Below are 15298 nucleotides of genomic sequence, written 5' to 3'. Positions count from 1 at the left end.
ATGGTGGCACATGCCTGTAGTCCCAGCTACTCGGGAGGCTGAGGCAGTAGGATCACTTGAGCCCAGGAGTTTGAGGTTGCTGTGAGCTAGGATGACGCCACGGCACTCTAACCCAGGCAAGAGAGTGAGACTCTGTCTCAAAAAAAAAAAGATGTGTCAAAAGTCAGTGGTGGATTCCAGCCATGGCTCGTGTGACAGAAATCTACGTTCCTCTCAGGTGACTGTAGCTCTGGGGGTAGTTGGGGACCCCCTCCAGAATTTGAGAACAGCTTTGCATAAAGTACCCCATCACCATCGTGGAACCTCCGTGAGCTGTGTGCAGCAGCTCGGACCACCCTCTCCTCCTCTCTATTGCCCTTGAATGTCCCAGACACACCCTGTCTTGCTGGGGATGTTCCAGCCACTCCTTGGGAGGTATTTCCAGGGTGGGGAGATTCAGACCCTGACTCTCTGCCTTGGGTAAGTAACCCAACTCTCTAGACCCTCCATTTTTCCATCTGTAAAACGGGTGTGACAGCTGTCTCCCACAGTGCTTGTGCAGAGGACTCATGGTGCCTGTAGAGAGGGAGTAGACAGTATTGAGGGTCTGCTTTTGGGCAGGCACTGACTGGGCTGAGGGCTTTAAAACAGAAGATGGAAAGTGGGACCAGGGCATCCTTTATCGGATGCCTCCCGCCCAGCTGAATGGCTCCCAGGAGGTGCTGGGCCAGTGGCTGCCATTTAAACTGTAGAACAAACATTGATTAGGGCCTTTTGTGGCCTGGGGAAGGACGCTCTGCCCTGGGGAACAAACACAAAACCCATTACAGGTGGAGGGAAGGGGCAGCAATATGGTGGGTCCCTAGTGAATAACTCTCCTGCCTTTGCCTCATTGGCATAGGACTTCCCCCCCTCCCCTACCAGCCGATCCCTCTCTCTCTTCCCTTAGCACCCTGGCCAGAAGGCAGAGTCCAGAACAGGTTTAGGACCCTGATGGGCAGTGCAGGACCTTCATCCCTTCCCCATCCCAGCCCAGGTCTCCTGGAAGTGGAGGAAATGTAGGGGAGGAGCATGGGAGGCTTCAGCTTCAGTCAGGAGCTGCTGTTTACCCAGGCCTAGGGGAGGGGTGACGTTGGGAGGGGCCACACCCCATGAGGGGTCCCAGAGAGCAGCCTGTGGAAAGTTGAGGAGGAGATGCTGCAGGACTGCAGATGGGGGTGAGGGGAGTGGGGTGTCCAGTGATGGGGGGAGATGCGCCAGGACTGGGGATGGGTGGGGGGGACGGACGTCAGGTGTCCGGTGGTGACTGTAATATTGGGGGGCTTTGGTTGCTGCCCGTCCAGCCTCGAGCCTTGGCTCCTCCCCCATGTCTCTCCTCCTCCTCCAGGTCCCGCTAGAGCGACATGATGGTGGAGTCCGCCTCGGAGACAATCAGGTCGGCTCCGTCTGGTCAGAATGGCGTGGGCAGCCTCTCTGGGCAAGCTGATGGCGGCAGCGGCGGGGCCACTGGCACGGCCGCAGGCTGCACGGGCAGGGATGTAGCCACTGGTGCAGACAGCAACGGTGAGATGAGTCCTGCGGAGCTGCTGCACTTCCAGCAGCAACAGGTAGGAGCTGGCGCCCCTCCTGGGCGTCTGGGGAGGGGAAGAGGGGACACCAGGCCTCGTCCCACTCCATCCTGGCCACCTGGGCACCACTGCTCCCTGCCAGGCAGCCTCACTTGAACATTCTTAAGACTGGCCAGCCTCCAAGCGCTCTGTCTGCACCCTCCCATTCTGGTGGCCAGTTTGAGCCTGGGTTAACGCAGCATTTTCAAGAGAGAGAAGTGGAACTGGGGTGGGGGTGGGCTGAGATCATGGAGCTTGGGATGGTCCCAGAAATGCTGTAAGAAGAGACAGATGCCTGGGCAGCAGGCTTGAGAGTCTGCGTGTTGAATGGGTGGGCACCTCTGCTCTCCGCCTGCACACTGGCTAGGAAACTGGCCAAATTAACAGGGTTGAGGGGGTGCTGTGCACACAGGGGTGTCTTCACTTTATTTGTATTGTAAAACATTCCCACCTCCACGTCCGCCTGGGCGCCAGATCCAAGCTGTGAAGAGATTAAACTTCCATGCACTAGGGGCCGAAGCAGTTGGGAGAAGGCCAAGGGAGGTAGGCAAAGGCAGGCCTCCATTCTTAGGGCTCAGACTAGAACTCCCGGCTGTGTCCCCCTACCCTGTCCCACCCCTGTCATCCCCACCCTAAGTGCAGCGTTCAGGAGTTCAAGACCAGCCTCTTTGAGGATCGAGAGGCAGGAGGATAGGGAGCCTGGTTAGGTGATGACAGAGCAGGGGCCCCAGGTCCTGGCCCCACCCAGGGGAGAAGGGAGAATCATGCTTGACAAGTTCAGGGGAACCGGCCCAGCCAGCCCTGGCTTTGGGATTTTCTCTCTTACTTGATTCTGCTCCTGGAATCGCTGCTGGTGGTGCTGGCCCTCGGGGGCTCTGCTGGGAACGTGGAAAAGCAGGGTCCTGCATGTACATCCTTGCCTAGTACCCCACCCCTGCCTCGTGTGCACAGATGTCTGTACCTGCTGTGCCCTCCTGCTCCCCTCCAAGGCACTGCCATCTCCCAGGTTCACCCTGGGGCTCCTCCCTCACCCCCACCCCCACTCCATAACCCCTAAGGGCCCTTTCCCACCATATTCCTAGAGCCAGAGGTCAGACTGGAAGCAGCACCATCAGAAGCTCAGCACCCCTGCGCCAAGCTGGCCAGCGAGAACTAGAGCAGGAATTGAAGAAAGCTGATTTAAGTCCCAGCCAGCCTCTTACCAGCGGTGTGACCCTAGCGAAGTCAGGGGCCCCTGTAAGCCCTGGCCTCCTTGGTGCCTAAAGTGTTAGGATCAGATGCAGTTTAGATGTGCAGTCCCTCTACACACTGACTTGTCGATGTGCCTGTGAGCAGAACTGGGGACTTTAAAATCACTTCCTCTTGCTGACAGTGGAGACTAGAGCAGGAAGGGCCTGTCTCCTTCCCCCAGGGAGATGGTCTTTGGGAGTTTGCTGCCATCTCCCAAGCCTTCCTAAGCAAGTTCTCTGGGGAAGCGACCCACAGAGTCTGTGCCCTCTGCTGGAGACAGAAGGTCAAAGGGCAAATCCTACCCTTTATCAAAATAACAGCAAAACACACCCCCTCCAGAAGTCCCCAAGGCCACCCATTTTGTGTGGCCTGCTCTTCCCCTCCTGTGCCGCTATGCAGACGGAGCCATGAAAAATTTAGAATGTGGCAGAGGTGGGGGAGTACCAAAAGTAGAAAGTTTCTTCTAAAAAATTACTTGAAGAGTGAACACAGATCTCTGGATAACTGGGGAGATGTTTGGGGTGGGGAGAGACAGAACTGCCTGTACTGATCAGGTTTCTCGGTTCTGCATTGCACATGAGCCATGTTTTCCCATCCATATTCCACGTTCCAGTTATTCCTGTTTGTTTTGGGGAGTATCCCAAAGTCCTGGAAAATCCTATATCTGTTTCACAAATAAACTGGGGTGGGGATTTGGAGTCAGGCAGAGGGCTGTTTTATCCATTTGGGCTCACTATGGGCATAGTGCCCAGGGCCAGGGAACATATTTGAGACTGTAAAAAAGGTTTTGTTGGCTCCAAACTATGAGAAGAACCTTGCAAAATTAAAATTAAAAATTTTGAATTAAAATGAAACCATCTGTGGGCCATCCCTCCACCCCCAATATACGAGTGAGGTTTTGCGGGGGGCTTCAAGGGTAACATTTTCTGGTACCCAACAACAAGTGTTCCTATTTGTAGGGTTAACAAGTATGGGAAAGAGACCTTGGCCCCTCAGGTTCTTCCTCCCTCTCAGTCGCAACCAGGAAGTCCTTAGAGGACAAACAAATGCCTTTCGTCTGTTTGGTGCTTTAGGTCTTTCGTGTATACTGTGTCATTCACTCACCTCACCATCCCTGGGAGGTCAATGCTATTATTCCCATTTCACAGATGAGGCAGCCAGAAGTAGGCTCCGACTTGTCAAGGCAACACAACAAAAGGCTGCAGTGAGGCCGGGTGCGGTGGCTCGAGCCTGTAATCCTAGCACTTTGGGAGGCTGAGGAGGAAGGATCGCTTGAGGCCAGGAGTTGGAGACCGGCCTGAGCAAGAGCAAGACCCCATCTCTACAAAAATCAGAAAAATTAGCCTGGCATGATGGCGCGTGCCTGTAGTCCCAGCTACTCAGGAGGCTGAGGCAGGAGGATCGCTTGAGCCCAGGAGTTTGAGGTTGCCGTGAGCTATGATGACACCACTGCATTCTACCCAGGTGACAGAGCAGGACTGTCTCCAAAAAAAATAAATAACAGACTGCAGCAAGACCCTAGTCCCTAGTTCAGGGCTCAATGCACCCTCCTTTTTGCGCCACTTACAGAGTTCTTGTGGGAAATGGAGAAGAGAGGGAGCAAGGCCTTGAACATAGTAGGTGCTAAATAAATGTCTGCGGATGACCTTAAAATGATGAAAAAGCAACACTGGCAGGGGCCCTGAATAGCTGCCATAGCACCAACTTCGAACTCTAGGAAGGGAGTTGGGAGAGGGTCTGTGGACCATGCGAGTCCTGTGCTTGTGCCCTCCTTGGTCTCCAAGCCCCCTTGCCCTTTGTCCGTCTCTCTCTCGGTCCCTGTCCCTCTGCTCTGGGTAAACAAGCCCTGGAAATGCAATCCTCGCCTTTGGGAGTAATGAGTTGACAGAGGAGAGAGATAAACAGGGCGAGTCAGAAGTCAGGTCTGCGACAGGACTTTAGGCTGAAACAAACAGTGCTGAAGAGGGCGGCCACGTCACTTTGGAACAAGAGCAGGAGCCGGTTTCTATGCAACGAGCGGGCTGGGAGCTTGTTTAAACAGAGGCTGGGGGGTGACCTGGTATGGCTGCCGGGCCAGGTCTGATTGGAGAGAGGGGGTCGTCGGCTGGCGGCCCCACGTCAGCGTCAAGGCCCCTGTTCCCGGATCCCTCTTCGCAGCCCCATCCTTGGTGGGCGATGGAGCCACACTACCTCCTCTCTGTCCTGGGGGCTTTACCACGTCTGCAGTCTCCTCCCTCGTGGAGAGTCTGCCCTGGGGAGGGTGCTGGGCCTTGGGGCATTCAGTCATTCAGCAAATACGCCTTGAGCCTTCTTCTGCACCAGGCCCGCTGCTGGCCAGCTGGAGCTGGTGCTGCCCAGCCGCTGCTAAAGAATAGACTGTAGATGACCTACTGCCCACTGTCCCTCTCCATCCCCAAGGCAAGTGCTTCTGTCACACTGCCCCACTCCTACATTTTTGCCCTATTATGATGGCTGTTTTTGAAGGTTGCTCTCGTGTTTTATCCTAATCAGACTCCACTGTATGAAAATGTTCCCAGAGTGTGGGGGTTTTCCCCAGGACCCCACACATATCCTTTGGGCTCTCTGATGGGGGGCAGTGAGGCCTGGGAGAAGTGTGCCCCAGATTTTGGGAGGGGAGGTCGTGGGGACTGGTCTGGGCCCACTGGCCAGAAAGAGCTGGACTTGGGGCCAGGAGGGCTGCCTGTGTGGGGCGGGGCAGCCAGAGCTGCTGAGGCCGCACTGAAAGGCGTCCTGGGCCTCTGGTGCGCGCACTCCCATTGTCCACGGGTTGCAGGGGTGACAGGTCAGCAAGGGTCACAGGAGGGTTGCCTAGCGTCTGGGAACTCCCACCGTAGTTGCCGTGGCAACGGGGCCAAATCCCACCCCATTCACATCCTGTGAGGAGATTCAAAAGGGTTGGGGGGCTCTGCATATTAGTGGGCTTTTAGCTCACCCCGCTTCAAAGAGATGGGGGGTGTCAGGGACTTGGGGGAGGGGAGAAGAAGAATGGAAGAGACTTTTCTTTCCCTTTCCTTCCCCATCCGGCCCTCCTCTGCCCAAGCTACTTAGAGGGATAGTGGGGGGGGTGGAGGGGAGGATTCAGGGGTGAATTAGCCCCTGTCTACCTACCCCCGACACACACACACACACACACAGACACACACACACACACACTGTCAACAGCTGTCCTCAGTCTTCAGGACTCCTGCTCCCATGCCCCAGAGTGTACAGTTGGTGACCGGGCCCACACCTTCTGGATTCTCCTTTTCCTGCTGGAGAATGAGCCCCTGCTCTGGAGATGCCGGGGGTGTGGCAGGAGACAAGAGACTTGGGGCCTGTGCTCCCCAGAGGGCAGGCTTAGAGACTGCACACCAGCTCATGGCTCTGCGGGGAAACGCTTAGAAACTGCTCTTCCCTCCTTGGCCCGGACGTGGGGAGAGGAGGCAGGGCCGGGGAGAGGGCCGTAACCATATGCCTTCTTGTATGTCTCCTGGGTCACCGTAAGCCAAAGGCCACCCTGCTTTGTGTATCAGAAATTTCCCCTAGGACAGAGTTGTACTACTACGAGGGGAGAGGAAAGGCCCCAGGGCCTGGGGGAGCGACCTCCAGAGCCCAGCTTTCGTGGGACTAGGAAGGAGCCAGCCTACTCTACTAGCAGGAAAGCCTCCTACCTTCCCTCCTTGTAAGGAATTCTGAAATCCCTCTTTTTTCCCCTCCCTCACCCCCTTTTTATGGCAGAGTTCTCGTCCCTGCTCATTAAGACTTTGGGGACAGAGAGGAGCATTCGGGGAAGGTGGGTGCATGCATGTTCCTTCTTCGGAGGGTGAAGGATGGAGCGGGACTTGGCCTGGAGCCCTCAGTGGGTGAGGCGTTTCTCTCCTGGAGGAGCTTCATTCTGAGAAGCCCCAGTAGGAGTCCTCGGGAAGAGAGTCGCAGGCTCCACTGGCCCCGCTCTAAATCCTGTACTTACAGCCCCCTGCAGAAGTGGCTAGAGTGAAGCGGCTCAGAACTCAGACCCCCAGAGTAGACCGGCTTCCAGAGAGCTCCACAAGTAAGGCCTGGTGGGTGGGCAGGACACAGGACGAGTGTCTGGGAGCCACCTCCAGGCACCACCAGGAGTGAGGAGAGCAATGGCAGAAACCTCGGCTCGCCCCTCAGCCCGTGATGTCAGTCAGCTCCCTGCTAAAGGCCAGACCTTCCTGCCCAGACACCTGGGGCAGCCCCGCAGAGGCGGCTTTGGCCTAGAAGAACGGAGCAGGCCTGGGCCGCACGGTGGCAGGAAGCCGGCCAAGCCTGGCCCCTGCTGGCACGAAGGCTGCCTGGGTTTCGGAGCCGTGGCTTGGGGAAGGGAGAGAGGGAAGGAGCCCTGCGAAGGACCGCCGTTGCCTTTCCATACTGCCGGTTCCGTCATCAAGTCTTGCCTCGCTGAGGCCGGAGTCTAGTTCGTGCCGCTAGGAGGCAATTTTTCAAGGCATTAGGTGGGGAAGGGGTCCCGAAACCAGGGCTGTGTGCCCAGGATGTGAGCCTCCACCCCATGGGCCTGTCTGTGTCTGTGCGTTGCTGGTTTTCATTTTAATGGTTCTAATTTGAGAATGCTCCCATGTCATTTTTACGAGGTTGGTGTAAAAAAAATTTACAGCCTTTTCCAAAAAGCCTTTTTTTTTTTTTTTTAAAGGGAAAAAGGTGTGGAATCACTTCGGAGGTTTTATAGTCTCCTCTCCCCATCCTCCTTGGCCTCTTCTCTGTGTAGTTTCATTTTTATGTCTCTTTGCTGGGGGACAAAACCTGGCTGGTCAAGAACTTTCCCCTCCCAGGTCAGTTCTCCCAGCGGCCAGGACCACTGATGTCCAACCCCTTCTTCTTGTTCCCCTCCCCTCCACCTCGGGGCCCTGAGCAGTCGCATTTGCGGGGGTGACTCAAGAGGTGTTTCCTGTTTAATTCCAATCAACAAGTACTTATTAGGCACCTGCTGTTTACTAGCAGTGGGTTAGATAACTACCCTCAAAGGTTTTATGACTTCCTATTCAAAACCATCCAGCAATTTTTCTCTAAGTGTAGAATGAAATAAAAAAAAAATCATTGCCCCTCTGTGGTCTGGCCCCTGCACATCTCTGGGACTTCATCTCAGGCCGCTCTGCTTGGCCACACTGGCCTTTTTAATCCGTCATGCACCAAACCTTTCCCACCTCAGGGCCCTTGCACCTTCTGTTTCCTTCACTTTGAACACTGTCCCTTGGAAGAGTTACCTCCTTCTGATGTTAAGTGTCTCACCAGAGCCGCCTTCCCTGGCCACACACCCCAAAGCCAGCCCGCTGTCCTCTGCATAACGCTTACCACTGTCCCAGAGTTTGCTTGTCTCTTTGTTTAGTGTCTTTCCCAGCCCCTCAGGATGTGAGTCCCACTAACGCAAATACTCTGCGTCCCTAATGCTGAGGAAGTGTGAACATCTTGCAGGCTTAATAACTACTTGGTAAATTAATAGCAAATCAGCCTGTTGCCCTGGAGGTGAAGGTGGTGGGCTTTCCAGGGAATGCTTTTTAGGTTTGGAGTGGGGCGAGGTGGGGCCAGCACCTCACACAGTGTTTAGTCCCCCCTTCTAAATCCAGCACCCACCAGTGAAAATTAATTATCGAGGCAATTTAGTTATGACTGAATCCCAATTTTGCCAAAACGAAGCAGAGGCAGACAGAAGAAGTTTGGATTTTGTTTATTTTGGCTGCCCCTCACCATCACCCAAATTAAACCAGAATTTGCTTGTGCATGCTCCACCCTGCCTGGCCAGCTCATGCTGCTGCTTCCTGTGCAGAGCCCACTTTCAGGCCTGGTGGGTTCAGGTTCTGCTTCTGCCGCTGTGCCCCTCTGGGCAAGTCACTGCCCCTCTCTGGATCTCCATTTCCTCATCTCTAAGTGAACTAGATCAGTATAAATACAAATGCACATGCATATAAAATTCCTATTTTTTGACCCACTAAATTGATTGTGTGACCTACTATGGGGTCATGACCAGCAATTTGAAAAACCCTGGACCAGATACCCTCCAACACTTGCAGCTCACCAGGGCTGTGGTCCGTGTGCCGCTGCTTCTCATTCGCAACCGCCCCGCACGAGCGCACGCGCACACACACACACACCCGCCCCCAGTTCTCCAGCCTGGCGAAAAGACTGGTACACAGCCCTGCACCTGGCTTCCCCAGAGAGGATGATCTCTCTCCCACCCTTCACGCCCCAACCTGGAATTCTCAGAAACAGAAATGGGGGTAGGGTCCCCTCCTGGAGGCCAGAAACTCCATTGCCCCAAGACTCGCTTTTCATAGCAGCTCCCTATTGCCCTCAAAGCTACAGCTCCATTCCCTCCTTCCCACCCCACCCCCCTGGATGCCATCCGTTATAAGCCATTTGTTCCTAATTGCAGAGATCCTGCTAATGACTTCTGAATGGGGGATGGGGGAGGAGAGTTCAGCTTCATTAACAGACTGAGTTCTTAGGCTTGGGGAGAAAGGGGGAGGGGGCGGTAGGCCGAAGAGGGTTGGTTAGCAAGGCCTTCCAGTGGCATCGGGCAAATGACCAGGAGCTGCCTGGCGAAACATCAATAACAATAGCAATAGTTAATGTTCAGCCAGGACCCATTGCTTGCCAGGCAGTGTGCTGAGTGCTTCATGCACGTTGGCCCATGTGCTCTTCACAGCAGCCCTGTGAGCAAGTTTGGGGTTGGTCCGGTTCTGCGGAGGAAGAAATGGAGACTCAAAGAGGTAAAGTGACTTACTCAAGGTCACTTCGTGTACGGTGGAGCCAGGGCTTGGATGCAGATCTCTTTTGGCCAGAGTCGGTGCGCCGAATGGTTGGCACTGCCTCCCTTAAAGGAAGGGTAGACCTTCTCCCCAAGCCACAGAGCTGGGCATTCGGTTTTCAGTCTGAGGGGTGGAGGGAGGAAGAGAAGGAGGTGTAAGAGGCCAAATGGCTCTAGTTTTCCGCTCTGTCCTGAGCCCCCTCTTCCCCCGCTCCAGGTTTTCCATGATGGTTTCTCCGTGGTGGGGCATCCGAACACCGTTTCCACCCAGGGTTGTGTCTGGGTACCTCTGGTCCCCCGGGAAGGGAAACCGAGCCCACCTTTCTCCTGGAGATTCCTTTCTTGGTGTTCTCTCTCTACCGCAACCATCTTCACCTCCCCTTCCCATCCAGAGAGCTGAAAGCACACGGATAAGGGGAAGGGATTCAGAGGCCTCGCTGGCCTCTGCATGAGGTCATGAAGGCCACTCATGTGGTGGGGAGCTGGGCAGTCAGGTGTCCGGACTTCACTCCTTCTAGCTGTGGGACCTTGGGCCTCCGTTTCCTTGTCTGTAAAATGGAGGTATTGATACCTGCTCTGCCTAGCTCAGTGTTGTGAAGGTTCAATTAAATGTTTGAAGAAGTGCTATGAAGACTGCAAGGCACTGCAGAAATATTAGGTGTTAAACTCAGTGTCAGCCTTTGCCGGCCTCCCGTATTCAGCCTAGACTCAAATGAATTTTGTGAGTAGGTATCCCACGTCTGCTATGTGCTGGGGTGGGGCTCCCAGCTGTCTTTGACAACGTCTGTGCTTTCAAGGAGGCTCCAGTCTGGTTGGATCTGTGCGGGTCAGGGCCCATCATTTCCCCCATATCTCAGAGGTAGCGGGCAGTCCCGTGATCTACAGGCCCCAGTGCCAGCAGGCAGTGTAGACACAACTGGTACAGCAGAGTGATAGATGTGACCCTCCTTATCCACTTGGTGAACTCACCTTTGAGGTGGTGCGACTCCAGTTAGTGCTGCCACCTCCTCTGGAAAGCCTTCCCAGACTTCCCCAGGCAGAGGAAGCCGTTCTCTGGGCCCTGGTGCCCAGCCCCGCTTTGGGCTGACCAGCTCCTTAGCAGTCTCTGTGTAAGAGTCTGTCATCACAGAACCCACTGTGAACCCCGGGGGGCGGAGACCATATTCTGCTTCTCTGTATCCCAGCACCTAGCGTGGTCCCCAGCATCCAGCAAGGACGTCACAACTGTAAATGAAGGAGTGGGTGAGTGAAGCAGCGGGTGAGGACTGTGCAGTGGAGGGCAGAGTGGGGAGTCAGGGAAGGGGCAGCCTTGGCCTGGCCTGAGCTCTTGCCTGGCTCTCTCTCACCTGGCCTACCAGCAGGGACCTCAGCTGGCAGGAGGAGGAGGAGGGAAGCCTGGAGGCAGGGGTGGGGTTGTGGGGGGAGGAAGGGCCTGTCACAGGTAGGGAGGTCTCACAGGAATGAGATTGCAAGGCCCTGTCATTTTTTCCTGTAAATCATGTAATTTCATGCTCCAGGGGACCACAAACTAAGAGAGTCAATGGGGAATGACTTCAGCTCCCCTGGCCGCTCCCCCATGCACCCCAGGAGACTGAGCAGCGCTCTCCCCCTAGCTTCCCCGGAAATCCCTCCCCAACTGCCCCCCCCCAATCTGGGCTGCTTTACCGCCCCCCTGCCCCAAGTGCCCCTTTTGGGCCCCTGGGCTGCCCAGCTCCTCTTGAGCCATCGTCTTCCGCCAGCCTTGCCCCTGGCCTTGGACCCTGTGCCCCTCCACCCACCTCCACCTTTGGAGGACAAAGAACATCTGTCATTAGACCTGGAGGGGTCAGTGAGAACAAGGTGGCAGCGGCAGGGCCTCCGTCCTGATGACCACCTGGCCTCTCCCTGCCTCTCCTGCCCGCTCTACCCCACCTCCTGACCCCTTTCCATGGCTCCTCGGAGCCTTTTGACTTAGAAAGGTCAGATTTCTACTTTTGGAAGTGAATCTTGGAGAGAAAGACCCTCCTGCCGCCTGCTAGGGCCTGGGCCACGGGCGGGGGCCGTGAGGAGTGTGTAGTGCCTGTGTAGACACCATCCTGAGATAAACTAGGCGGGAGTCTCAGGAGGCTCGGCATTCAGCACGGGCACGAGGCGGCTGCGCTTGTGTGCTCGGCACACAGTGGTCACTCCACGTTCGCTTGCTGAGCCATGAGTGTCACAGCCCTGTCCCACCTTAAAAGGCTTTGCCTCGAAGATGCTTGTGGTGGAGCAGGAGGCTAGAAGCCCACGTGAGCAAAAACAGGAGCGTGTGCACAGACGCGCTAGCAAGCCACAAGCGGGCGCATTGTCTGATGAGCGCGGGGCACGTGGCCGTGTGGGGGCGAGGCTGGAGGAAGTGAAGTGGAGAACTGCTGAGAGATTAATGAGAAAGGAAGGGAGTGAACACTTCCCGAATGCCAACTAGGTGCCAGGCATTGGTCCTTTAATCCCCCCAGTAATTCGGAGATGGGTAGTGTCCCAGTTTTTCAGATAAGGAGACGGAAGCGCAGAGATGGAATAACTTGCCCAAGGTCACGGCTCGTAAGCCAAGCAACTGGGACTGAAACCCAGGTCCGCCTAATGCCAGGGCCCCCTGTCAAGGGCCTGGGGACAGACGGGTTTTGTGCTCCTGTTATGTGGATTCAGGACAGGCCCCTACATCCCTGGCCTGTGATCCCCCCACTGACCCAGAGTGAGGGCACAGAAGGCTTGGCTGGCCGTATGGAGAATTTTCTGGGCCCCCTGACTCCTTGACTGTCACACTGACCCGCCAGAGCTGCTCCTCCTGCAAACTCCATAAACTTCCTGCTCCTGTGACCCCTCTGGCTCAGAGTCCAGTCCAAGCCACCATGTCCTCCAAGCCACTGTGGTCCATGCATCTGTGCTGATAGTTCAGACATCCTTCAGGACTTGACCCAATTCCCTCAGCGCCACAGGGCCTTGCACCCACACTTGTTGAACTCAGAAGGCCACGTAGTGCTCAGAGCCTGTGCCACTGACCCCTTGACTCTACCTTCATCCCCCACACCGTGTGCTCTATCTCCATAGCGAATGCTATTCCTTTAGCCCCCAGCCTGACCACCCATTGAGGCAGATGGTCTCAGAGCCAGGTTCCTGGGCTCAAATCTTGGCTGTGATTCCTCCTAGCTGTATGATCTTGAGCAAATTGCTTAACCTCCTGGAGACTCAGTTTCCTCATCTGCAAAATGGGGGCTAATAATCCCTACCTCACAACCTTACAGAGAAGGATTACATAAGCTATTGCCTGTAAAGTGCCTGACACGCAGTAGATGCTCAACAATAGTACCTGTTATTAATGCCCCGAGTCCACCCCCCCGTACTTTATCCTAGAGTCATGTTTGACCATTGGCCCTTCCATTTGCTGTCCCCACTGAGTCCTAATAAGGACGAGTCCCTGAAGGCTCTGATCCCTGAACCCCAACAGCTCTCCTGACTCCTATCCCTGTCCTTTCCCCAAGCCCATTTGGATCTGTGACTCTTTCACCCACAGGACCTTCCAGTGTACCCAGAGTTCCTCCCCACTGGCACCCCAAACTCTCCCTGAGTCCTGGATCCCACCCAGCCTCTCAGGCCACTGCTGCGGCAGAGGCAGAGCGCACTGACTCAGCCCCTGTCTTGCAGGCTCTCCAGGTGGCCCGGCAGTTCCTGTTGCAGCAGGCCTCAGGCCTGAGCTCCCCGGGGAACAATGACAGCAAGCAGTCTGCCTCTGCCGTGCAGGTGAGGAGGAGGGCACCCTGCTGGCTGGGCTGGGCTCAGGCCAGGTCTAGAGGGTGGGCCTGGCACAGAGGGAGGGCAGGGATCCCTTGGAGAACTGCTCTTGCCAGCCCCCAATGCCAAAAAGCGGGCAGCTTTCCGGAAGGAAATTCAGTCACTGCAGGGGTGGGGCAAAGAGACTTCCACTTTCTCTCTGGTCTCCACCTGAACGGCCAGGTCTTTGCCTTGCTCAGCCTCTTTCTCTTTGTGTCTGTCAATCCGAGCTGGTGTCTGTCTGCGGCTCTCGCTGTCTCTTTGTACAGCTTTCACCATTTCCTCTCCCCTGCCTCTTCCCCTCAGGGTCTCTCTCTCGGTCACTTCTCCTGTGTCTGTGTCCCTGTGGGTCACTTCGTCCCTCTCTGTTTCCGTGTCTGGGTCTTGGCCCCTCCCAGTCGCCACAGTCGGTCACCTGGTCTCCCCCTTATCTCTCCCCTGCCGACTCTCTCCAGTCTCTCCACATTTCCTGTCTCTTCGTGTCTCTCTATCTCTTTTGTTTTTCTTTGCACAATCTGCCCTTTTTTCCCCTTCTCCCTTCCCCCCAGCTTGCCAGCCCATCTGGCTGGCTGGGGGAGGGGAGATCTGGAAGGGGTGGAGGGGGTGGGGGGGCGAGAGGGGGGGCACCCAGGCCTTCTGTTTACCTTTTGTGTCACAAAGAACTTGGGAGAATTGCAGTCTGAGTCTGGGCTGGGTCACAACTCGGGCAGCCCGCTCCCCTCCCCCTCTGCCAACGGCCGGCATCCTCCCCACCCTCCCCACAGCAGCGGGGGAGGCTTGGAACTGGGGAGAGGATTAAGCAGGGCTTTGAAAGGAAGTTTATCTAAGGGAGGAAGGGTGAGCTGGAGCCTGAGCGGGGATCCTGAGCCACAGGCGCTCTGGAGTCTGGGGTCGGAGCTGAGGGAGGCGAGGAGGGTGGGGTGGGGTGCAGGTGCTCAGAGAAGGACCCAGGACTCGGTTTTGTCCTGGGGGAGATTCCAGGGCTCTGACAAAGTGTCTGGGTTTTATATAAAATGAGTTTACGTTCGGAAAGTGCTTTGGAAAAGTTCAAGGTGCAGGACAGATGTGCGGCCTCAGCGGTAGCGCTCTTAAAAATCTTGAACCTAATGAGACAACCCTCAAAGGGGAGGAGGGGAGGACAAAATCTGGAAAATCAATAAAGGGAGGAAGAGAAAGTTCTGGAATGCACTAGGATGAAGTAAAAGGTTCTCCTGCATGTGTGATGTCAGGATTGGATCTCTCTGAATTAGTTACCCTCATATACACTCCCTGTGTCTGCAGTGGCCCCAGGGCTACGTCTCTGAATCCTCCCCACCCTGGGCCCAGCTTCGTGCCCTCCTCTAAGAACAAGGAGGGGTAGGCTGGGCAACAGGAATGTTCCCCCAGACCAGGAAGAGCCTGCTGACCCAAGGCAGGAGGGAGGGAGCTTGGTGGTAGTCAGAGGGGCTGAGTCAGGCACAAAGGCCTTCTAGCAGGGTGCCAGAAGTAGGAGAGCGAGATCCTGGAGGGGGGAAGAGAGGCTGTGGACTCTTCCTTAGGAGACCCTCCCCCTCCAAAATGAGGGAGGTCTAGAGGTTTGGGATCAAAGAGACAGATGAAATGATCCTGTCCTCGGGCCTTCTCTCTCCTTGCCTCCTTCCTCCCCGAACTGATAGATCGATTCATTCATTCAACAGATGCTTACTGAGTCCTTCCCAAACTAACCACTGACATTGCAGAGTGCTTGCCACGAGGCAGGCACCAAGCACTTCCCAAGTATCATCTCGTCCTACGGGATAGGTGCTGCCGTTAGCCCCATCTTGCAATGAAGAAAAACTGAGGCCTGGAGAGGTTAAGGAACTTGCCCGAAGTTACGCCGCGAATAGCAGGCAGAGCCCAGACTTGAACCCAAACAACTAGCTCCAGGACT

At 55.6% G+C, this 15298-nt stretch overlaps 1 protein-coding gene across 1 annotated transcript in view; it reads left to right on the top strand.

Moving 5' to 3' along the window:
- Positions 1-1366: 1366 nt before the first annotated feature.
- FOXP4 (forkhead box P4) overlaps positions 1367-15298 on the top strand; it is a 31258-nt gene continuing 17326 nt past the window's right edge. The window contains exons 1-2 of the mRNA XM_012640812.1: positions 1367-1586; positions 13264-13359. Coding sequence (XP_012496266.1) covers positions 1383-1586; positions 13264-13359 — 300 coding nt within the window. The 5' untranslated portion in view covers positions 1367-1382. The remainder of the gene's footprint in view (positions 1587-13263; positions 13360-15298) is intronic.

The sequence above is a fragment of the Propithecus coquereli genome, unplaced genomic scaffold, assembly GCF_000956105.1.
Source record: "Propithecus coquereli isolate 6110/MARCELLA unplaced genomic scaffold, Pcoq_1.0 Scaffold158, whole genome shotgun sequence".
Classification (NCBI taxonomy): domain Eukaryota; kingdom Metazoa; phylum Chordata; class Mammalia; order Primates; family Indriidae; genus Propithecus; species Propithecus coquereli.
This window is presented reverse-complemented; position numbering and strand designations above follow the sequence as displayed.